Below are 25,959 nucleotides of genomic sequence, written 5' to 3' on the forward strand. Positions count from 1 at the left end.
CTGACCTCCAGGACCCCCACATTTCCTATGACTGTTCTTCCCTGCACAGTGGTGCCCCAGCCATGCACTGCGGTAGAGGAGGTATAATGGTATGGCACAGTTTATTACGGAATCGGACTGCGATTTCCATTGAAGAGGAGAGTTATAGCTACAGCAGAAACCGACAGAGGAAAAAGTCCTGCTCAGCTTTTTCACGAGCTCTGCGATGGAGTCTCCAGCACAGGTGTGAATGTAGCCTGAGCTGCAATACCAAGCACAGCCACTAAACAATATACAGCACTGTGCTTAGTATTCAGTAAAGAGGCCACAGCATTAAAGGGGTTGTCCCATAGCGAGGATCCTTTCTATACTGCCAGTTTATGTGGATTTAAGACTCTTTCTAAATACATTGCTTTATCAAAACTGCATTGTTTGGCCGCTATCTTATTTTATTCACTTCATTGTTTACTTGCGTTTCTATGACCACGGGCCCGTGACTGGTCCAAGCGATGACACTAGGCTGTAAGGCCCTCCTTTCTGACAGTGGAGAGATATCGGTGCCAAGACTAATTCTAATTTCAACACCGATCTCGCCAGCATTGGGGCACATACCGGGAAATTGATAGTGTGTAAAGCCACACATCTCTGAGGACATGTGAGGTCCTCTATAAGTGAAAGGGTTAAAGGAATAATATGCACTTTGTATAATGTGAAACACAATCGGTCTTGTAGGTGGGGGCGCTTAACATGAAGTCTTGGGCCTACTGGTTACGCAGCAGGGGAGGAATCATTGGGGTGGCTGTCAAGTCTTCCGTGCATGGTGTGCATTACCTTGCAGCGATCTGGTGTCCTGTACTAACCTTTCGTTGGTGTTGATCCAGCGCCTGCGCCGCTACAAAGTATCTTCTGTCATCACGTTCTAATGCCCGGAGGTCTGCATAGCTGACGCAAGCAGCTTAGTGATTGGCGGTACAGGAGAGGAAACGCGGCCAAATCATACGAAATATTGTTGTTTAAGAGTAAAAATCAAATTACTGCATGAATTTTATATTCCCTGAAACTGGTGCATGGGTTCCAGACATTGGTTAGATTTCATCTTCTTGTCCAAATGTCCAGTTATTTTAATGTGCAAAATTTGTTTCGGTTTTTTTCATGAGTATATAGATTTAGCCATATGGGTAACATGTAAGGTCAGAGGTGGACAATGGGTGTGTTTCTGAAGATCAGCAATAGCAGCGAAAGTCACCAATGACCTTCTAACCTCCAAAGCCAAGCGCCATTACTCTGTCCTCCTCCTCCTTGACCTCTCCTCTGCCTTTGACACAGTCGACTGCTCCCTATTGTTAGAAATTCCCTCATTCCTTGGTATCTCAGACCTGGCCCATTCCTGGATCTCCTCATACCTCTCTGACCGCACATTCAGCGTCTCCCACTCGCACACCACCTTCTCACCTCGCCCTCTCTCTGTAGGTGTCCCCCAAGGCAACGTCCTAGGACCCTTTCTGTTCTCCACCTACACCCTTGGCCTGGGCCAACTCATAGAATCTCATGGTTTTCAATACCACTGCTATGCCGATCCAAATCTACATCTCTGGACCAGACATTACCTCCCTGCTGGCCAGAGTTCCAGATTGTTTAGCAGCCGTAGCCTCCTTCCTCTCCTCCCGCTTTCTCAAACTCAACATGGAGATAAGAGTTCATCATCTTCGCCCCACCCCGTATGGCCCCTCCACCTGACCCTTCTATCAAAGTTAACGGAACCACACTTACCCCTGTCCCACAGGCCCGTTGCCTTGAGATAACCCTGGACTCCGAGCTATCCTTCAAGTCACACGTTCAAACCCTCAACACCTCCTCCAACTCAAGAACATCCATTGAATCTGGTCCTTCCTCATCCCTGAAACTACCAAGATGCTCGTCCAGGCCCTCATAATCTCCCGCTTAGATTACTGCAACACCCTTCTCCATGGACTCCCAGATAACACCCTCGCCCCCCTCCAGTCCACCCTAAACTGCGATGCCCGCTTAATTCACCTCACCCCCCGATCCTCATCGGCTGCTCCCTCTGCCAGTCCCTCCACTGGATACCCATAGCCCAGCGAATTGAGTTCAAGCTACTAACACTAACATACAAAGCCATCCACAACCTGTCCCCTCCATATATCTCTGACCTAATCTCCCGCTACCTGCCCACACGTAACCTCAGATCCTCCAATGACCTCCTACTCCGCTCTGCTCTCATCCGCTCCTCACACAACCGTCTCCAAGATTTCTCCTGTGCATCCCCCATACTCTGGAACTCCTTACCAAGACACATAAGACTGACCCCCACAATCACAGACTTCAAGAAGGCCCTGAAGACTCACCTATTCAGGAAGGCCTACAACCTCCAATAACACTATCACCGCACTGCCATCTGTACAGTCTCCCCCTCTCCTTCTGTCTCTACCCCCCTCCCCTCATAGATTGTAAGCCCTCGCGGGCAGGGCCCTCTACCCCACTGTGCCAGTCCATCATTATTAGTATTATATCTACCTGTATATTCCGTGTATTGTATGTAACCCCCAAATGTAAAGCATCATGGAATTAATGGTGCTATATAAATAAATAATAATAATAATTGGAGTGGGAAACGTTGTGCTTGAAGGTGTCTCATCATGGACAACCCTTTTAATATAAGAGCCATTGACCACAAAATTCAGAGACTTTACAAACAACTGTTGGCGGCTGAAGTCTACCAGAATGAGAGCTCTATCTCTGTGATGTCTGTAAATTAAAATTGCACTCCCCTTGGCCACTGCATGTTCTGAAGAGACCCCAGGGTATAATAGTAGCAGTTCCGCTCCAGCTGTAGAACCTTGTGACTATTCTCATGACCAAACCAAAATAATCCAAGTTGAAGTTCAGGTTTGGTTATTTTTCTAGTAATTGCCCATTCTTAATGGAAGGAGAGTCGGCCAGGTGTATACAGGATCCATTTGGCAGCAGTCTTTCATGGACCCATAAACCACAATGGGCTGTTACAATGGTCCCAATAGCCCTCTATTCCGCTTATGGATTATTAAATATTCATATAACTGGCTCCTGGGATTAACACATAGAAAGAAAAGAATGGTGCAAGTGATAGCCACAGATAAAGAGGAGACGTTAGGGGGACGGCTAACAGCCTGCTATTGTCCATCTATTGTATACGTGGCCTTCTCACTATTATAGGACCTTGATACATTGTGGTCATCTGACTTTCTCCAGGCAGGTCCAGAATGCGCACACAGCTCTTGATATGTGGGTGCCAGAATACCAGGAGATCCGTGGGAAGATGATGACTGGGCACGTAGAGTATCAGATTGTGGTGGTCACCTCCCTCTCCGCCTTCAAATCAGCCAGACACAAGCCTGAGGATGTGGTGCAGTTTGTTGTAAGTACAGATTTAGGATCTTAAATTGAGGCTCATTATATACAATAGTAATATTTGGCCTGAGAATCTGAGTGACGTGGAACAGACTGTGGACTGACCAGTAGCAGGGCCTACACTAGACCATGAACTGACTAGGGGATGCGTTTGGATTAGACAGGCGACAGGATTTTTATTAGGCTGTGGATGGACGGACCGACTGTAGACTGACCAATGTGCGTGTAGAAAACGATTGTCTCTGTGTTCTGGCTACTTACAGTCACCACTAAAGGGAACATAGAAGCTTACGAAATACTATTCTATATTGATCTTGACAATAGTACAGTATGAAATAAGGTCCCATGTATTATCCCAACACAGTGATGTCACAGTACAGGGATAATACGCACAGTGATGTCACAGTACAGGGATAATACGCACAGTGATGTCACAGTACAGGGATAATACGCACAGTGATGTCACAGTACAGGGATAATACACACAGTGATGTCACAGTACAGGGATAATACACACAGTGATGTCACAGTACAGGGATAATACACACAGTGATGTCACAGTACAGGGATAATACACAGTGATGTCACAGTACAGAGATAATCCACACAGTGATGTCACAGTACAGAGATAATCCACACAGTGATGTCACAGTACAGAGATAATCCACACAGTGATGTCACAGTACAGAGATAATACACACAGTGATGTCACAGTACAGGGATAATACACACAGTGATGTCACAGTACAGGGATAATACACACAGTGATGTCACAGTACAGAGATAATCCACACAGTGATGTCACAGTACAGGGATAATACACACAGTGATGTCACAGTACAGGGATAATACACACAGTGATGTCACAGTACAGAGATAATCCACACAGTGATGTCACAGTACAGAGATAATCCACACAGTGATGTCACAGTACAGGGATAATACACACAGTGATGTCACAGTACAGGGATAATATACACAGTGATGTCACAGTACAGGGATAATATACACAGTGATGTCACAGTACAGAGATAATACACAGTGATGTCACAGTACAGGGATAATACACACAGTGATGTCACAGTACAGAGATAATACACACAGTGATGTCACAGTACAGGGATAATACACACAGTGATGTCACAGTACAGGGATAATACACACAGTGATGTTACAGTACAGAGATAATACACACCGTGATGTCACAGTACAGGGATAATACACACAGTGATGTCACAGTACAGGGATAATACACACAGTGATGTCACAGTACAGGGATAATACACACAGTGATGTTACAGTACAGGGATAATACACACAGTGATGTTACAGTACAGGGATAATACACACAGTGATGTTACAGTACAGAGATAATACACAGAGTGATGTCACAGTACAGGATAATACACACAGTGATGTCACATACAGAGATAATCCATACAGTGATGTCACAGTACAGAGATAATACACACAGTGATGTCACAGTACAGGGATAATACACACAGTGATGTCACAGTACAGGATAATACCCACAGTGATGTCACAGTACAGGATAATACCCACAGTGATGTCACAGTACAGAGATAATACACACAGTGTTGTCACAGTACAGAGATAATACACACAGTGATGTCACAGTACAGGGATAATACACTCAGTGATGTCACAGTACAGGGATAATACACACAGTGATGTCACAGTACAGGGATAATACACACAGTGATGTCACAGTACAGGGATAATACACACAGTGATGTCACAGTACAGGGATAATACACTCAGTGATGTCACAGTACAGGGATAATACACACAGTGATGTCACAGTACAGAGATAATACACACAGTGATGTCACAGTACAGGGATAATACACACAGTGATGTCACAGTACAGGGATAATACACACAGTGATGTTACAGTACAGAGATAATACACACCGTGATGTCACAGTACAGGGATAATACACACAGTGATGTCACAGTACAGGGATAATACACACAGTGATGTCACAGTACAGGGATAATACACACAGTGATGTCACAGTACAGGGATAATACACAGAGTGATGTCACAGTACAGGATAATACACACAGTGATGTCACATACAGAGATAATCCATACAGTGATGTCACAGTACAGAGATAATACACACAGTGATGTCACAGTACAGAGATAATACACACAGTGATGTCACAGTACAGGGATAATACACACAGTGATGTCACAGTACAGGGATAATACACACAGTGATGTTACAGTACAGGGATAATACACACAGTGATGTTACAGTACAGGGATAATACACACAGTGATGTTACAGTACAGAGATAATACACAGAGTGATGTCACAGTACAGGATAATACACACAGTGATGTCACATACAGAGATAATCCATACAGTGATGTCACAGTACAGAGATAATACACACAGTGATGTCACAGTACAGGGATAATACACACAGTGATGTCACAGTACAGGATAATACCCACAGTGATGTCACAGTACAGAGATAATACACACAGTGTTGTCACAGTACAGAGATAATACACACAGTGATGTCACAGTACAGGGATAATACACTCAGTGATGTCACAGTACAGCGATAATACACTCAGTGATGTCACAGTACAGCGATAATACACACAGTGATGTCACAGTACACAGATAATGTCCACTTTTACAATATGGCAGAGTGATAATGTACACACTGTATATACTGTGACATCACAACATTATGATTATATCACATGCAGGTATATGGGTCTCGGGAAATCTCCAATGTAAGACAACTGACAGGAGCCTTCCCCATCTATAGTTGAATAAAAGACAATTAGGCCCTGCCTCTTTACTAAGCCACACCCCTCAACCCCAATTAACAGGTGATTAACCCCTTTTGCTCTATAGCCTGCCAAGTTAAACTCATTTTCACCTCTACAACCTATTTGAGGACATGGAGTTGTGTTTAGGATTGGTTAGAGGATCATCGCCCTCTATACCGTATCTAAGTGTGTCGCAGTGAAGTCATATGACCCATGCCAGCCGCACCGCTACGGGGTCGTTCCAGATGGAGTCTGACATCATTCTGGCAGATTTCGAATAGCTTAGTTATGTATGGAAACAGCGGGGGAGCACATACTGAAGCCGTGAGGTCTCCTCTATACTTTAGGGACCGTAGATTTTACAGCGGGGATAATAATAATAACATAGAACACATTTGTAGGCTGATTTTTTATTGTCTTGAATGACAAAATGTTAAACTTTTCAACTCCGAGAGTTAAAAAAAATAAATAAAAAATTCTAAAATGATGGAGGCCGACACGCTCTTTGAATTAGGATAATATTACAATTATTGGCATTTGTTTCATTATTTTGATGGAGAGTCAAATGACTCCAGATTGATTCCAGACCTTCCATCGCCATTAGTGTGGTCATGAAACACATGAAGCCATGCCTGATACTGGAACACGCTAAATTAAATTAATAGTATCTACTCCTGGCAGGAACGCGCATGATGTTTTTTTGTTTGAGTTTTAGGCTCGGGGTTGCCAAAAAATAATGAGCTGTTACAAAGCCAGCCAGGGCCATTACTCTGAAGAAATGTGCACTTGCAGCTCTTTAGTAAAATAGCTTTGAAATCTAGCCATCGGGGGCACTTGTGTGAGCTGGCAAGGAAACGCGTTTCGAGTTCGGTTTTCTTAAAGGCAACATACAAGCCGAGTGACCTTACATCGGTGGGTGTCCAGGGGCATGGATCGTAGACATGGTGTCGAGCGCTTTCGTGGCCCAAAGGAGTATAGTGCTTGGCACGTCTTGGTATTTACTAAGGACAGGCTCATACCTGCGCCCGGTCTCCGCTTTAGCCAATCCGGTGGGTTTCCGTCTTCTGCCCCGAGAAACTGGACAGGAGATGGAAACCCGGCGGCAGTTTTCAAACCCATTCACTTGAATGGGTTTGCATAGTGACCGCCCATGTGCGTCTTCTGCCTCTCCGCGGCAAAATCGTTTTTTTTAACCGGACAAGCCCTGCATGTCCGACTTTGTGTCCAGCTAAAAAAAAAAAAACGGTTTCGCTGCCGCGGAGAGGCAGAAGACGCACATGGGCAGTCACTTTGCAAACCCATTCAAGTGAATGGATTTGAAAACTGCCGCCGGGTTTCCGTCTCCTGTCCAGTTTCTCGGGGCAGAAGATGGAAACCCACCGGATTGGATAAAGTGGAGACCGAGCGCAGGTGTGAACCTGCCCTTAGTATTATGTTATGATTGACTTCCTGCACTGCCCCCTTCTGGTGGCAGAACGAATGTATCATCAATTTTATTTACTTATTTATTTATTTATTTATTTATTTATTTAGATAGTGAATTCTATCACTTTTTTTCTACTTAATTTCACACTTACCTCCTGCGGCACCCAGCTTCTTCTGCGCGCCCGGCTGTGCACATCTTCTATTGTACTCCCAGGTACCCTGTCACCTGCACAGTGGTACTGTAAGCAGTATTATAGACCAGGAGACAGCATAGCTGGACAGCCCAGTGCCGCTTCAGAATAAGCTAGGTGCTGCTTCTTGTAAGAACAACAGGTAAGTATGAAGTTCGCAAGGCCTGGAGACCGTAGTGTGGCAAGGGGGCCTATAAGATGCCCTGGCTTCGGGATGCGGTTGACAAGGGTGACCACTATGACACCAGCTATAACTGATTATTCTGTCTTTGGCTGGAGGGTTTGCAGACCGCCACATTCATATCCATCAGAAGGATTTGCACGTATTTGCAGGATTATGCCAGAAACAGAAAGGTCACTTAGACCCTATACTCTTGACCGAGCGGCATCTGAGTGGGGTTGAATTTGCAGTGGAATGCACTTGAATGACAAAGTGGCATCAGATTCATTCTGTTCCGATCAGAAGCCCCCCATAGACGTGACTGCATCATGGAGCGGCATCTAAGTGTATTCCAAAAGTCATTCGAGTGCACTCCACTGCAGACTCAGCCCCATTGCAGATTTGTCTCTGGAACATTCCTACAAATTTGTGCAAAACCACATCGTATGCACCCTCAGTCTGGTGTATGGGGTCTTAGGGTGGTTTTACACTACTGTTGGAAGTCTGTTAAAAAAAACAAAAACGTGTGTATCATAATGAATGGTAAACTGACATGAATGGTTTTTAAATGGATCCCTTAAAAATATAGTAAAAAAAGGACAGAAATTTATCTATGGGTGGGTTCACATCTGCGCCCCGGGTCTCTGCTTTCAGTTTACGCCTTCTGTCCAAGAAACTGGACAGGAGATGGAAACCAGCAGACATTTTCCAAAGTGTCTGCCCGTGAGCCTTTAATGGTTTCTGCGGCGAAATCGTTTTTGCCGGGTTTCCGTCTCCTGTCGGCAGAAGATGGTAACTGAAAGCGGAGACCCGGGGCGCAGATGTGAACCCGCCCTATCTTATATATTTATTTGCCTGTTACTATATAGTCCATTTTATGGAGCTTTTTTTTTTGTTATTCTTTTTGAGTATACTCTGAAATATATGGACAGAAATAATGGCTGGTATAAGAGCTGACCATCCATTCCCATCCGTCATACATCTGCTAGACATAGACAGTAAGGTTAAAAAAATATCGGACACTTCCCATCCATCCTAAGCCTGTGTTTTTCAATGGAATTATTATCTGTGCCCAAATAACGGACCGGTGACGGATTGGCCCAAAAGAGACGCCAACAGACAAAAGAACCAATCCTATTAAAATCAATGGGATTTTTAAAAGATTTATGACAGATCTGTCAATGGGATTAATTCTCAGGAGAATCCGCTATGGATCTGCATCAAATCCATGGAATATACGTGAGTCTTTGATCCTTAGGTTCCTCCCCCCCTGCAACTTTGACTCCTATTTATGCTGGAGGCCTTAGAAGGTCTAGGAAGATGTCAATGCTCTGTCCTGCCCTGGTGAAGGCCGGAGTTCACATTTGCAGGATCTACTGACTCTTGAGTTTGGTTGATGACTCTTATTTCGGAGAAGAGTCACCACAGACCTTGTCTATATGTCACTTTACACTTGTGTGAAGAAGACACTGACAATAGGGAAGTGCAGCTCCATTCCTTCTTATAGACAGCGGGTGAAATAAATATGGAACACGCCAACAATTTTTGAAGCAAATCGACTTCTAAAGGTGATATCAACATGAAATCTCGACCAGATGTCGGTAAGAACCCATCCAATCCTCACAGTCAAAGACATCAAACCATAGAGGCTCATTAGTTATGTGTAATAATAAGAAATGACACTGGGAATAAGTATTGAACACATGGTGCAGAAAGCCATAGAAAGGCCTGACAACGGCTGAAATCTATCGGGAATTAGAAAAATAGTGAATAATAATAGAGAAAAATAATATCCGCTGGTTCTATTAATAAAAAGGTGTCTCATTATTAAGGTGCCACACAAGAAACATCTTATGATTAGAGATGAGCGAACAGTGAAATATTCGAGATTCGATATTCGTTTCGAATAGCCCCTCAATATTCGACTATTTGAACGAATATCAAATATCATTATAGTCTATGGGGAAAAAAGCTTTGTGTCAGGGGAAACCACTATTCGACTCAGGAGGGTCACCAAGTCTACTATGACACCTCAGCAAATGATGCCAACACCTCTGCAATGCAACTGGGACAGCAGGAGAAGCATGTCTGGCGGCATCTAACAAGACCAAGTACCTGTATTATGCCACTAGTAATGCGGGAGCTGACTTTTTCTCATAGGAATGCATTAACCAGCGTTGATTGGCCAAATGCCACTGTACAGCATTCGGCCAATCAACGCTGGTTCTGCCGGAGGAGGCGGAGTCTAAGATCGGTTCACAGCAGTCTCCGTTGTGGTCCGATCTCAGATGTAGCAGAGTTCAGCGCAACTCTGCTTTACCTGAGATGTAGCAGAGCTGTGCGCTGAACTACATCTGCTACATCTGAGATCGGACCACAATGGAGACTGCTGTGGACCGATCTTAGACTCCGCCTCCTCTGGCAGAACTAGCGTTGATTGACTGAATGCTGTACACTGTATGGCATTCAGCCAATCAACGCTGCTCAATGCATTCCTATGGGAAAAAGTCAGCTCCCACTCTGCGCTGAACTCTGCTACATCTGAGATGTAGTAGAGCTGTGCACTCAACTCTGCTATACCTGAGATGTAGCAGAGCTATACGCTGAACTCTGCTACATCTGAGAGAGTTGTGTGCTTAACTCTGCTACATCTGAGAGAGCTGTGCGCTGAACTCTGATACATCTGAGATCGGACCACAATGGAGACTGCTGTGGACCGATATTAGACTCCGCCTCCTCACAGACGAGCCTCCGGCAAAACCTGCGTTGATTGGCCAATGCTGTACACTGTATGGCATTCGGCCAATCAACACTGGTCAATGCATTCCTATGAGAAAAAGTCACCTCCCGCATAATGCAAGCTGCCAGGGATCCTGACTAGCGTATAATGGGCTGCCACGAGATGTGCTTTCAGGTGAAGTTTGAAAGTGATGAGACCTTGGCAGCCCGAGCTAAATGTGAGAGTAAGTTCAATGCAACACATTGTGGCAGCGCCCCATATGCTAGTCGGGATCCCTGGCAGCTTGCGGTATGCTGGAGCTGACTTTTTCCCATAGGAATGCATTGACCGTACTCTTGCATGTATCTCGGGCTGGCAAGGAAGGTATACAGAGCCCCAAAGAGCTGTTTGAGTAAGATTCCTACCTAAATAAAGGTAATCCATAGCTAACCCTGCCTGTACATCTATCCCTGTCTCACAGTCACATAGTTCACAGTCTCATATGAACCAAATCTGAAATCCACTATTTGTATAAATTGGAGGTCACCTGATTTAGCCAGCCAATTACTTTTTCCAATTTTTTTTCGATGCCTCTGTCGTAGTTCCTGTCCCACCTCCCCATGCGCAGTTATTGGTGCAAAAAACGCGCCAGGGAAGGTGATACAAATTTTTAGTGCGTTTGCCGCGTGGTATTTGATTGGAATCGAATATCTCGAACAGCCTGATATCCGATCAAATACCAATTTGATCGAACGCCGTTCGCTCATCTCTACTTATGATGGGTAAAACCAGTGAGCTGCCTCAAGGCCTTCCCAACCTTATACTCCTGCCATTGCTTACTAAATCAGTGAAGGTTTCAGTCAGCACTGTCTGCTTCATAATCCACAAGTGGGAAAAAAACCTAATTTCACCATAAACTGGCCATGAACAGGGGCTCTTCGCAAGATTTCAGACAGAGGATTGACCTGACCTGAATCCAATAGAAAATCAATGGAAGGAACTAAAGTTCAGAGTTCATAGAAGGAACCCCGGTGTCATTTCTCATTATTACACATCACTTATGGACATTGATGGTTTGACGTCTCTGCCTGTGTGGATTGGTTGGGTTGTTACCGACATCTGCTGAAAACTGTCATTAGCTTTAGCGATGTCACAAAATGTCTCCCTTCCTATGACAGATACTACAGAGTTAAAAGCAGACACCGGTTTTGTTAGAAGGGTTTCCTGCTTATAAGATGATCACACCCAGCGATCAGTGGTAAGAAGAACCCAACAGGAAGTGTACAGTTTCTCTGCAGTGCCACCACTGGACAGAGGAAACATTACAACACCAATCTATTAGAGTGGCAGAGACTTTTTGTAGCTCTTCTCTGCTTTGGTCTCCTATGGGTGCCCCTTTCTCTGTAATATCCAAAATACGCCATAGAAAGTAGTCTATAAAGCGTACCTAAGCCTGAGATCTCCTGCCTGACCTGACTCTCAGGGTTGGTGAGATATTCCTGTACTCTGAGCGGCAAATGTAATACATCCCAGATCCACGGATATGCACAAGTCAAATAATTCCCCTTTAAGTAGCCATAGAAATTGAGATAACCGAAAATTGGGACCTGTAATCTTGTAGTTGTCCAGTAGAGGGCACTCTAATACTTGTATATAATAAGGTGGTGACTGTAACTATTACTAAAATTCGTTCATGTTTTCTTTTTTTTTCAACTCAAAACCAACAAAATGAGCCTTGAGGTGTGAAGAGAAGCTAATCTGTGCATAGAAATTAGATTATGTCTCGGCCCATGGCCTGACTTATTACCTGTCTGTTATAATTATGTCATAGTATGCGATTTATGGGTAATTAATTAACTTGATAATTACACTGTCCTAATGATAATTACACCGTCGTCGTCTTCCTCATAGACTTTCACTTCTCTTCCGCAGGTATCTAGAAAGTACAGCGAGATTGAAGAATTCTACCACAAACTTTCTGCCCTGTACCCCAAATATTCTCTGCCGACTTTCCCTCGGAAGGTCTTATTTGTGGGGGAGACGGACATCAGGGAACGGAGAGCCGCATTCAATGACATTGTGAAGGCCATCGCCCGTGAGAAGGAGCTGGCTGCATCTCCAGAGCTGCGGGATTTCCTAGGTCAGTAACTCTTCCTCTGGTTCCACCTTGCATTTTACAATACACGGTCCTTTTAAGAAGCTGAATGCACAAATATCTGGAAACCTAACACTGAAGTTGTCATCAGCTAAATTGTAGACCTTAAAGGGGTTTTCCGGGCGAAATAATTGATGGCCTAGGATCGGTCATCCATTAGAGATGACTGGCAGCATGAGCATAACTGCTCAGGCCATTCATTTGAATGGGACTGCATCAAACAGGCCATGTGACTGATAGACATCACATCATGTGACCTATGAAGCGGAAGGAGTGCCGCTGCCACTTGAGGGTCCGGTTTGTTGCTTTCCCATGGGAACCTGATGATCTGATGTTTACATGCTGAGTGCTGTACTGCTCACTCATGGTACTTTTAGTAGTGGGGTTGTGGTTATCGCAGCAGTGTCCCATTCACGTTTATAAGACACAGGCTGCAATACCCAGAACCACCACTGCTTAAAGTACGGCCAGTGAGCAGTCAGGTGGGTAAACTGTGGGGATCCCAGCAGTCAGACCCCCCCCCCACCAATCCAAAAATGATGGCCTATCGGTTATAAGCTGGATGACCCCTTTAAGGAACACAGGAAAGTTTCCTTTTTATCTGGAGCAACACTTTAAAATATGAGGACATTTAACCTCTTAACGGCCATCCACATGTGTTTTTGCTGCAGCCATCACAGGACCTTATTGTGTGGCACCGTAAAAACATGTATGAGCTACCCCCTGTGTTAAAGGGGTTGTCTAGGATTAGAAAAACATGGCTTCTTTCTTTCTGAAACCCCACCACAACCTGTCTATGGGTTTTGTCTGGTGTGGCAGATGAGATCCATTGAAGTGTTTGGCAGTGGACTGCAATACCACACACAACCTATAGACAGAAGTGGCGCTGACTTTGGTTTATATAAACCAGGACTATACAGATATCAGAGGAACCGCACACTGAATAGCTTAAGAGAATATGGGTGCTAGCAGTCAGAGAGTCCTGCGACTCGTATACAGCGTAAACAAATGCTGCTGCACACCGTAAATAGGTGAAAGGGTGAAACAAATTTTTTATTTTTAGTACATTAATTTTTGGTACATTAACGCCATGGATTGATTTGACAAGCATAAAGAGAGTACTAGATCAATAAATGAACATAACGTTTCGGTCATATTGGACCTTCATCAGATCGGATCTAGAAGAGAAATGACGACAATATAAATATAACTGGAGTAAAGAATAAAAATGCTGTACGCAGTATGGCACATAAATGGGCGTAATGACCAGGTGAATGGACAAGAAGATAGAAAAAGGAAGAAATAAAGGGGGAAAAAAATGTGAAACATATGGGCCAAAAGTGGATAAAGATAGGGGGAATAGCGGAAAATAACGGAAAACAACTGAAGAAACCAAAATATAGATGGAGGATGAAACAGGAGTAAGCACAGAACTAGATCAGCTGTCCCAGTAGAAGAAAGAAGTAAAAGGGAAGGGGGGGGAGAAAACAGGCAGTGTGAGACGGCAAGAGAGTGGTGTAACACACCTAGAGTGAGGGTAGAGACAGCGGGTACCTGGTAACCGGGGGGAGAGACGGAAGACCACCACCTACCTAGTATATGGAAAGCAGAGTACGCAGCAGGGTCATGGCGTGCTGGGAAGTAGAGCCAGAGGGGTATAAATATGTCAGGATGGCGAGCGGAGCCAGTGAGAGCGGCGTTCAATATATAAACCAGGACAACCTCTTTAATGGCTGGGATCAGAGGACTCTCCAATCCTGAATGTTTTACCCTTTGATCACTGCAGTTAGGAGGTCACTGGGTTTCCACTGAGAGGTCAGTCCTGGGGACCTGGAGGGGATGTATCTGTACACTAAACTGCTGTAAAGTGCTGTAAAGTGACAACTGATATATAACACTTCTTCTGGATAATTCTTCTCAGGATCAAACATTGGTGACTTTGTGGAATCTAAGAGCCCTAGGCCGTTCGCCAGCCATTATGAAGATGGAGATTTCTTCAAGGACGAGGAGCCGGCTGAGGACCCTCTTCTACAGATAGCAAGGAAAGCGCAGAAGCAGACAGCTGACGTACAAGAGGAGGAGGAGGAAGAAGAAGAGGTGGAGGAGGTGGATTTGGACCCACTCGGCATTATGAAGTGAGTTCCATATTTTTCCTTATTATTATTCTCTGCTGTATGAAACTGAAAATGTATCCGGGAAGTTTAAGAGTTCACAGAAGTTTATTATTGTACTTTGTGCAAATTCTTTATTTTCGGCCCACATAGGGTCCAGTTTATCTGTGGATTAATTCTATAATATATATTTATAGGGGAAAATCTCCAAATCCTCTCCTTCCTTTCTTACAGCCCTATAGTCAATTTCCATAATTCTGATTCCCTGCAGCCATCACTAGGGGGAGCTCACACAACACGCAAACTGATACATGTTCCATTAAAATCAATGATAAATCTTTCTTCAGTTAGCTCCCCCTTGTGGTCGCCGTAGGCTCCTGGACTTTTATCACTTAAAGGGGTATTTTTAACTCATTGTTAATAGTTAAATCTGTCTCTGTGAATTCCTTAAAGGGATTTTCCTGTTTTTAGGATGGGTCAACAATATATGATTGGTGGTGGTCTGACACCCAGGACTCCTGCTGATCAGCTTTTTGAAGAGGTTGCAGTGCTCATGCAGCCTCTTCCCTGTGCCAGTGATGTCAAGTTCATCAGTCACATGGTACAGCAGCAGCTCAGTCCCAGTCAAGTGAATGGGGCTGAGCTGCAATACCAAGCACAGCCACCATGATATATACAGCGTGGTGCTTGGTATTCAGTGAAGAGGTTGCAGTGTCTATCAGTAATGGAGCTTGCACAGGAGCCTTCCCTATGTATCTGGCCGTGTTATCAGTGGTCGGGCACAGGAGATCATGGCCCGGCTACTTACCTGAGGTGAACAGGATGGCTTCCAGGACAGTGGGATGCTCAGGAGCTGTCCTGTAACCAGTCCTAATCCCGTCTGTGTTAAGTATATGGGACTGTCTGTTGTGTTGGAGTTGACATTACAGGCTTTAGCAGCAAATAAGTCAAGAACAAGTCGGGAGATCTTTGAGAACAGGTTCATTCTTTATCTCCTGTAATACAATACAGTACATGGCAGGAGCAAACTCCGCTGTCACGTTTATTACAGCGCCACTTGCTGGTCATGTGTAGTAAGGGCTTCTACTGCCTACTACAGCTAAGAAGCTGGGGAACAAGTCAAAATAGTCAAGTCACTAAGATAGGAAACCAGTATGGTGGGGTGTAAATTGGGAATCATTTTATAGAAAATTAGCAGGATAATAAAAGAAAAGCAGTTGTAAGTATTAGACACCAATTCCTTTAACTCTCGGGCTCTGCGAAGGGATAGTGGGTGCAAAAGCAAAGATCTTAACCCGATTCCTCTCTAGGTAATTCTTAGGCCTGGATTACGCTTAAAAAGAGTGATTTAATGATACAACCACAAGAGGGCAATGTTGATCTGTGCAGCGGCAAAAGGAAACGCAAAAAAATGTTTTGTGGACTACTTGAGTACAACATAGTCTGTGCAGTAGGATAACACATATGACGGCTTTACACGTATGCCCTAAGATTATTCACTGACCCCCGGTCATTATATAATGATATCAGGGAAAGTCATCTTAGGCTGAGTTCACGTCTGCATTATAATTCAGTTTTTTTCTAAAACGGAAATTTAATTTGTGACGGATCTGTGACATGACGAATCCCAACAGAGACTTGACAGACGCCTCTGACTTTTAATGGGGTCTGCAGATTCTGTCATGGCATGCGGCACTATTTTTTCTCGGCAATGGCGGCCTTGAACTGAAAGCAGATTTGTGCAGAGCCTTGGGCTCGAAAACAGTGAAGTTTCCACTTTAGCTGCTTGTGATGCTGCCATTAAAGACCTCCATTTATTTCTATTAAAGGGATCCTATCATTAAAACACAATATTTTGTGACTAACACGTAGGAATAGCCTTAAGAAAGACTATTCTTCTCCTACCTTTAGATGTCTTCTCCAGGCCACCGTTCGGTAGAAATCCCGGTTTTCTTCAGTATGCAAATGAGTTATCTCGCAGCACTGGGGGCGGGCCCCAGCACTCAAACAGCACTGGGGGCATCCCCAAATCTCCAGCGCCGCCTCCATCTTCTTCTGGAACGCCCTCTCCTTGTGTCTTCTTCCGTCCTGGGTTTCAATCTTCTAGGCCTTGGGCAGAGCCGACTGCGCATGCCCGCGGCCACAAGAAAAATGGCCGCTTACACAGTAAGTAAGCAGCCATTTTCTTATGGCCTGTGGGCATGTGCAGTCGGCTCTGCCCGAGGCCTAGAAGTTTGACCACCAGCGCCGGAAGAAGACGCGCAGAGAAGCCGTTCCTGAAGAAGATGGAGGCGGCGCTGGAGAGTTCTATCGCAGCATTGGGGACACCCCCAGTGCTGTGAGAGAACTCATTTGCATACCGACGAAAACCCGGATTTCTACCAAACGGCGGTGCGGAGAAGACATCGAAAGGTAGGAGAAGAATAATCTTTCTTAAGGCTATTCCTACGTGTTAGTCAGAAACAATTGTATTTTAATGATAGGATCCCTTTAACATGGACAGGTCCCAGAGATCAGACCCCTCCTCTATAATGTCACAGTGACCTAGATGTGCCTATGTGTGATACAAAGGGCACTATACTGAAGATTTACTTTTACACCTCACATACATCTTAAGTGGGGACAAAGTACACGGCAATGCAGGTAAGTTACATGACCCCGGGCGTGAGAAGAGCTCATAGATGTGGAAGAGATTTGTCTGTACCTGTATTATCGTTGTATAGAGGAATTGCACAATACATCCACCTTATACTAGTCATATACTGCACACACGTGACCAGGTGAGGCGCTCCACAGCTGTCAGACCTATATGACTATGTCACTGTTTAACCAGGGATGGACGATTAGTTGTACGTAGCCTAAAGGCTCGGCAGCTGGGGTCGCCCACATACATCACTTTTCTCTGTCCTAGTGACATCATAGGATGAAGCTCTCCGTATAGGGGATGACTTTTCACTAGCCTGTCAATCAACTACATATGAAATTCTTGATAATCGAGGGGGTTCTCAGTGCAGGACCCTCATCTTTTAGACTAGGACTAAAGGGTGACTTTGTCTGTGATCAGCGTGTCGCCCCGCACTGGCTTCATTAATGCAAGTCAATGGAGTTGCCCTTGGAGTTGCACACGACGGTATTTGTGGATAATAGTACAGACCCATTCATTTCTTTGGTTTTTGTGTCCGGACCGTATTCAAGGACTGCAGATTACGAAGCATGTCCTGCTTTTGCCCGCATTTGTGGAACAGACAAGTAGTGGGATCAAGCCTTTTGTGGATCCACAATTGCAGATGACCTACTGATGCCATGCGGATTGCAGATACAGATACGATCGTGTGCATGTAGCCTCAGCACCCTCACATCGCGACGCCGTTCACTTTTATAGGCAAAGATGTTGCAGGTCGATCTTTGCTTGTGCGAGAGGATTCGTGTCTAAAGTCACCGTTCAGCCCCAGGGTAATGGCGACAAAGATCACCTCCACTTTGGAGGACTGAGCAGATCCATACATTACATGAAGCTATAAACTTTGTCATGCTATATCCCCTGCATGTTATATGGGCAGAAGAATTGAACACTGGCTGCTACATTCCCGTATATGTCCCATATTGTTATTGAGGGTCCCAGCAGTAAGGACGCTCCTGGTACTGTACGAGTCACCGGGATCATTTTTGGTCCTTGCAATTGTGGTGGTCCGAGTCCGGATGCGAGACCTCGGTCACTGTACATTATCACACAATATAAAATCCCATAATTGACATCTTTTATTACTCGCCACTGTTTGCTGGGAGAGATCTGATTCCCTTTATGCCTTTGATGACTGATTTCCTTCCTTGTTACCCTGCAAATAATCCCGGTCATTCACTGCTTTGCCGCCAACTTTCCAGATATGTTCCGTCGATACGCCCTCTTGAAAACTATTGAAATATGAGGACTTTCAGTATCGGGACGGTAAGCTCATATACAGATATATAGGTCAGCCCAAACCCACTAATTTCACTAGGACAGGCTAGGCATCTAACTTGTGTCGGGGAAGGAAATGATCAGACATGTTGAATTTAAACATGTCCGATCATTTATTCTCAGAGGAGATAATCTTCCGCTCTTTATAAGGACACATGCATGCTTGGCTGAGCTGATCGTACGTGGGTATAAGGGGGTTGCAGTAGTTGATGGATAGAGTCGGGTTTGGCCCACAGCTTAAAGGAGTTGTCCATTTCTTTTTTTTATTGATGACCTAGTTTCAGGATGGGTCATTAATAAGAGATCAGCAGGGGTGCAACATCCAGGATCCACGCTGATCAGCAGAGCCGCTGGGCTTGCGCGAGACTCCTTCACAGTTTACATTGCACATTGCTGGTGCAATGTAATAACAGCCACGTGCCACTCACTTCTACGGGATGAGGTGTAATTACATCACACGGCCACTATGACATAGATGGAGTGCGATGTATACACTGAGGACCTGGAGCTTACACGAGTGCTGATGCCCCTTCAAATAGCTGATATACGGGGGTCCCAGGTGTCTGATCCCCCTGCCTACTGACCTATTACTGAAGAAGGGTCATCAATAAAACTACTGCAATAACGCTTTAAGTTATCATAGGACAGATGCTCGATGACAGGCTGACAATAGTAGACCCATAGAGCTTCTCACCCTGCTTTCCTCAGACCCTGAATGTCATATAAACCTGCACTGACCCCCAAAGTTCAGTTTTCCCACAACCTGCTGCATTTCAGCTATTTCTGTCCTAGTTTAGTGTCAGTCTTCACTATAACTCTTGCATTCTATTCATGAGCCAGAATAAACCGTTTTACAGCTCCTAAACATGTCTGCACTCAATCAAGCCGTTTCCTATCATTTTACCTTGAAATCTTGCCATATTCCTTAGATGCCCCCTGGAATTACCTAGAATTTGCAGCATCCGTTATGCAATTTTTCCCATAAATGGAAAGCACCAGATTGCATGGAATGTGTCTATACATACAGCACTTCATTATGTTTTTTTGCATTGTTATTTCCGGAGGCCTCAGGATGCCGCTGCGGAGGGGAGCCCCTGGCTGTGCAGTCATCCTCCCCTCTTCCAGGCTGAATATATTGTTTTAACCCTTTCACCAGGGTATTATTATTATTAGAATCCATTGCTATTTTAGACTTCTTTTTCTTGTTTAGAGCATAGGAGGAAATTTCAGTGGTCGTAAACTTGATAATTCTGCCGTGTAAGAAGCCGCCAAATATTTATGCAGCTGTTATATTGAGAATAAGAGGAAGTGTGAAGGACACGGCTGGTTCTCTCATCAGGGAGCATACTTATTCCCAGGAAGGATGCAGCACAAATAGACACACGGACATAAAGTCATCCAGGTTGTCGCTTTACGTTTTATTTTCCTGTGATAACGCCATAAAGGTTTCTAATAAAGCTTCTACACATATAGTCTAGCTCATTCTGGAGGACCCAACCTTACCATACATTAGATTAGCAGCTCGTTGTAATACCTAATTTGCCCCCTGGAGGCGCTGCAGTGAAACTAAACATCTGCTGCACGTTTAAGTCACAGATTACAAACTACATTTCTAGTCTGTGCTATTCTGGAGGACCCAACCTCATACATTAGATTAACACTTTGTGGTAATACCTCATTTCGCCTCCGGAGGCGCTGCAGTAAAGCTAAACACTTGCTGCAGATTTAAAGGATAACTTCTGTTCTAAATCAAATGAATAGTACAAATGAAAATACGAAACTTTGTAATATATGGTATTAAAGAAATCTGTTTTCCTCTCCACTTTTCAGGCAGTTCCTTTCTCTATATTACTCTATGAAGGGGGGATAGAAAAGATACTAAAATAAATGCTGCTGTTACACTTGCTTTTTAAATACTGCTAAGTTGTAGAGAAGAGGCTGCACAGAATGAGGCAATAAATTAATTATCCAGCCGGCAGGAGATTCCTACCCCTAATCTGTCTCATTCTAGAGGAATTATATTATACTAGCTGGTACTCGCGACTTCGTCTGCAGTGATTGTAGTAGTGGGTAAATACAGGCGCGGGTAAGGTTTTCGTACTGTGTATAAGGTATGGGAATATGGTATATGAAATGTAACTGTGTATCTTGTTTTTGCTGTAATTCTGAGAATACGTGAGACTTTTGTGTTGAAGTTAATTAGTATTTCATCTGCTATACGGTGTTGTTATAAACTGTACATAGTGTGTTTGGGACAGAGGTATTTCAAGTTCGGCTCCTGCGATATCGCCACACAGGAGCCGGCCTGCAACTTTACAGGTATGGGGCCGGTGGGGCTTGGCCGCGGTGGGGAGGTAGTTTACACTTTGGGGGCAAGGGGCCGCCAATACAGACTTGGCATCCGCTGTAATAGAAATTCGGATGGCGGGGAGGGTTAGATGGCGGCACAGGTACCGGGGCCTGCGACATGGCTACGCTCCTGCCCTTCATCTAACCCTCCCCGGCCTCCGCCTTTCTATTACAGCGGATGCGGGGTCTGTATTGGCGGCCACATTTGGACTATAAGACGCACCCTTCTTTTCCCCCCAAATATGGGGGGAAAAAAGGGCGTGTTATAGTCCGAAAAGAACGTTAAGGGGGCGTTCACACTACTGTCTGTGTCCAACAGGTAGTGTCCGCTCCTAGTGTCCGTTCAAAATCTGGCACGGACATTAGGAGCGGACACTAGGTGTGTCTGTGACACCTGTCATTTATTTAAATGCGATCGGGGGCGTTCTTTTGCACTCCGTGCCCTTCCTTCACTGTCCGCATGTAAAGATGTCCGGTTTTTCTGTCCGCTTGAAAAACCGCTTGTTGATTTCAATGAGACCTGTGTAATACTGCACTGAATACCAGACATAGCGCCGTACATGGCATAGGTCTTGGTATTGCAGCTGAGCCCCATTCACTTGAATGGGACTGAACTGCTGCTCACCATGTGACTTATGAACGGGATATCATCAACACAAAGAAGAGGCCACAAGCAGCAATTTTTTTTTTATTAATTTCTATTTATTTATTTATTTTTATGTATTTTATTACATTTTGCTTTCTGGTTTTTACTTATTATTCTTATACTGGTGAGAATGGGGATTGTTGTACGCAGCACCTCGGGCTCTACCACCGGTGAGTAAAGCAGATGTGAGTAAAGCAGGGAGTATATGTCAGCACTGGAACATTGCCGAATCAGCGGGGGAGGGGTTACATGGTATTTTTCACACGAATGTAAAAGTTATTAGATCTCTGTTCTAGTATATTGCAGGGTCAAGAAGTTTATTGCCAGAATCAATGTGTTTCCCTTTTTGGGTTGGAAACCATGTGTAGTGGTGGCAGATTGGTGTCTCGTGTTTCCCGCTTGCTCCAAATATAAACCCGAGCTGACACTTTGTTGTGTGAGATCCTTTATACTCGTGATGACTTCAGCTATGGAGAATCGGAAAGTTCTAAGTTTTTTGGGAAAAACAAAGATGACATATTGCTGAATGTGATCTGTGTCAGCTCATTCCATGGACTACTCCAAAAAACAGAAACCTGTACTTTGAAAATCTTTAAAGGGAACCCAGTGTATCAACCCAGCCCTGCATATAGATAGGTTGGGGTCACCTAAGTCAAATGCAGTTTTCCCCTTGAGAATCGGGATCTCCATTGCCAAGATATCGGTGTTTTTGTCAAATGAGGTCTTTGGAGCAACAAGGGCATTGCCGTTGCTCTGAATAACTAATTTGCATATTGATAAAAGCGATGATATCTTGGCAACGGAGGTACCGATTCACAAGAGGAAAACATCCCTCAACTATTTAGGGGGCTTTGTTGATATGTTGGGTTCTAATGACAGACTCCCTTTAAATGATCACTAATATTCCAACAAACTTTGCATAAATAAATAGTACAGTTGAATGTAAGAAGATTTTAATATATCTTATTACAGAGAAATGCTTCTTTTTCTTATCCAGGTTGTTTCCCTGCTGAACCTCCTCTCTGCTAAACTGACTTTCACTCTGAAGATTCTGCTATATTTGTCTTGAGAGGGAATGCAGGTCACGTGACTCAGAATACACATGGTTATAGAAGTCCATGGAGAGGGTGGAGTGAGCAGAGAGACTTACGGTAGCTTGATGCTGGAGCTACATAGAAGCTTTTTATCACCACTAAAGTACATTATACAGAACAGTACTTCTCTTTATATGTCCTGCATGGCCTCAGGGCAGTTATTGAGGGTGCTGTAGAGCAGATTCTCCTCTACTTACTGTATGCAATGTTTAGCCTCTTGTTTACACCCACCAGCTCAGGGAGAACTGGAAACTACAGGAAGAACCTGCAAAGGGGACAAGTGCTAAAAATTGCAAAAAAAAAGTAATATAATGACCATAAGTATTACTCCTCATGTGCACACAGTATACCATTAATTTATGCAGTGTTTGCTTAAAAGTTAGGTGCTGTGTAAAGGGGTTGCAAAAAATTGTGTCCTGTGTCCCTCATTTGAATGGAGCAGTGGTCGAACGTGCACTACTGCTTCAATCAAAGTCTGTGGGACTAAGCAAGATACACACGAGCTAGGGAAGCAAATACTAACCCCTTTACTACTGTAGGCCACCAATGAAGGGGTCAACAACCCTTCTTTTACCCTAGGCCACCAGGGAAGCTGATATTAACCCCTATACTACTTTTGACCACGAAGTAAGGCAAATTTTTTTCTTTCCTCAGACATCTTAAAGTTCAAAAACTTTACATATGCAAAAAGTGGAAGTAGATAAGACCACTTGCTATATGGTTTCCTATCTTTTCAGAACAACTTGTAGTTGTCCATGCGTTGTGCTATTTTGACAGGTTTCGTCGCAAACATCCGCTTGTGCTAACAAAAGCACAAAGCCACAGAATGACTTATACTGTGAACTTCTGCTTCAATAAAGGAGAAGTGCACGCAGCATTTTCTAAAAATATCAGCCATTTATAGAAATGAGAGGACTGGAAATCCTGAATAACCAAGTCTATGAAGTATCAAGATGTTTCATTGAAGAGATCTAGTGCAGTGTTTCATGGGAAAAGAGTATGCAAATGGTGTAGAGCCTGTACAATAGCTCTGTGTATAAATTTTGTCCAGGGCTGACTGTAGGGTTAGAAGATTGAGGTATCAGTGCTGAGTGTCTATAGCAGGGGTAGGGAACGTACGGCTCTCCAGCTGCTGCAAAACTACAACTCCCAGCATGCATACTTGCTCTGCTGTTGATGGAAGTGAATGGAGCATGTTGGGAGTTGAAGTTTCACAGCAGCTGGAGAGCCGAAGGTTCCCTACCCCTGGTCTATAGGGAAATGTGGAAGAAGCTGAGCTCAATGTGTGGGAGGAAGATTGATGTAATAGACCTGAATGTGTAGGGAAATGTGGAAGCAACTAAGCCGAGTGTGTAGAGGAGGGAGGTAGCTTTAGCAGAACTGAGTGTAGGGCAATATCAGTGAGTGGGGGTGGGAAATGAATGTGGCAGAACTGAGTGCTTGGGGGAGATGTGGAGGAAAAGATGTGGATGTGAATGAGCTGAGTGTGTGGGGGAGGGAGGTGGATATTGGAGAGCTGAGAGTGGGGGGATGTAGAAATATCAGTGTGTGGGGGAACATTTGGAGGTTACAGAGCTGGGTGTGTGGGACATGAAGGCAGCAGAGCTGAGTATGCGGAAGGATATGATAGTATGCAGGGAGTAAACATGTAAGTTGCAGAATTGTGAGTTTTGGGGGGAGCATGAAGGCAGCAGGGCTGTGTGTGCCGCTAGGAAGTCATGTTGGCATTTGTTCTGTGTGTGTGAGGAGGGGAAAACATGGAGATAGTAAAACTAGTTGTGGGTGTGGAGAACATGGAGACAACACAGATGTGTGCATAGGAAATGTGGAGGTAGCAGAGCTGAGTATGTGGAAGGATATGATAGTATGCAGGGAGTAAACATGTAAGTTGCAAAATTGTGAGTTTTTGGGGAAGCATGAAGGCAGCAGGGCTGTGTGTGCCACTAGGAAGTCATGTGGGCATTTGTGTGTGTGAGGAGGGGAAAATGGGTGGGTGTGGAGTACATGGAGACAGCAGAGCTGTGTGCCTAGGAAATGTGGAGGTAGCAGAGCTGTGTTTGGAAAGAACATGGATGTAGAAAAGCTCAGTCTTGTGAATATGTAGAACATAGATGGTATGCAGCTGAAAAGTATAATAGAGACCAAGTATAGCTGACATTTTGTTCAAATGGGACCAAAAAGGGGGTCCCGCTTTGGTTTGGAAACCACTGCTCTGTTGTATTACAGATCCAGATACAGCCCTGGCATTATAAGCCTGGCAGCTGTATATCTTACTATATATGATGTGACTGGACCAAGCCGGCGCACACTCCTGATACAGGCGAGCGATAATACAATCCAAAATGACTCCTTACTGTACTGAAAATAGATCCGCGAGATATGCAGAATTGGCTGACGCATTTCACCTTGCTCAGAGCCGGGCCAGAGGTGAAATATTAATGAACAGTGCAATGTGACATTTTTACCAAGACACAAACCCATTGAACAGGAGAGGAACATTACGTAAAAGTTCCTCTAATTTTAATCGTACCCCTTGTTGGCGGCAGGTTTTACTGAGAGCCCTCGGAACAAGGCCACAAAGGATCCTTATAAGAGCAGAGTGGTCCGCATTCACATGGCGCACAAAGGAGGGAACAGAACATAAATTGATTTCCAGGCCGTACATGAAAGCTCCCAATGGCTGACATTTTATAGGGGGAACAGTAAAAGCTTTGCTCTTTCATTTCAGATTATGCGAGCAAATTAAAAAGAACACGCGTAGCTGCGTTTGGCCTCTGAGCTGGCGAGGCGGGCACGTGAAACAGCGCGTGTTTATATATAAGCACAGGGAATTCAGAAAAATAGCTCATAAAGCTATCCTTGTGTCGTAGTGAATGGGGCCTCAGAGCTGCCGAGTTCATTGACGGCCTCGCTTGTGAGTCCCGGGTGGAATACAGCAATGTGCTG

The 25,959-nt window shown here is 44.4% G+C and overlaps 1 protein-coding gene across 1 annotated transcript in view; it reads left to right on the forward strand.

The window, feature by feature from the left end:
* The window catches only part of HS1BP3 (HCLS1 binding protein 3), a 63,437-nt gene that overhangs the window by 4,097 nt on the left and 33,381 nt on the right, over positions 1 to 25,959 (forward strand). The window contains exons 2-4 of the mRNA XM_075269197.1: positions 3,229 to 3,394; positions 12,633 to 12,840; positions 14,777 to 14,990. Coding sequence (XP_075125298.1) covers positions 3,229 to 3,394; positions 12,633 to 12,840; positions 14,777 to 14,990 — 588 coding nt within the window. The remainder of the gene's footprint in view (positions 1 to 3,228; positions 3,395 to 12,632; positions 12,841 to 14,776; positions 14,991 to 25,959) is intronic.

Source organism: Leptodactylus fuscus, chromosome 3 (genome assembly GCF_031893055.1).
Source record: "Leptodactylus fuscus isolate aLepFus1 chromosome 3, aLepFus1.hap2, whole genome shotgun sequence".
Lineage (NCBI taxonomy): Eukaryota > Metazoa > Chordata > Amphibia > Anura > Leptodactylidae > Leptodactylus > Leptodactylus fuscus.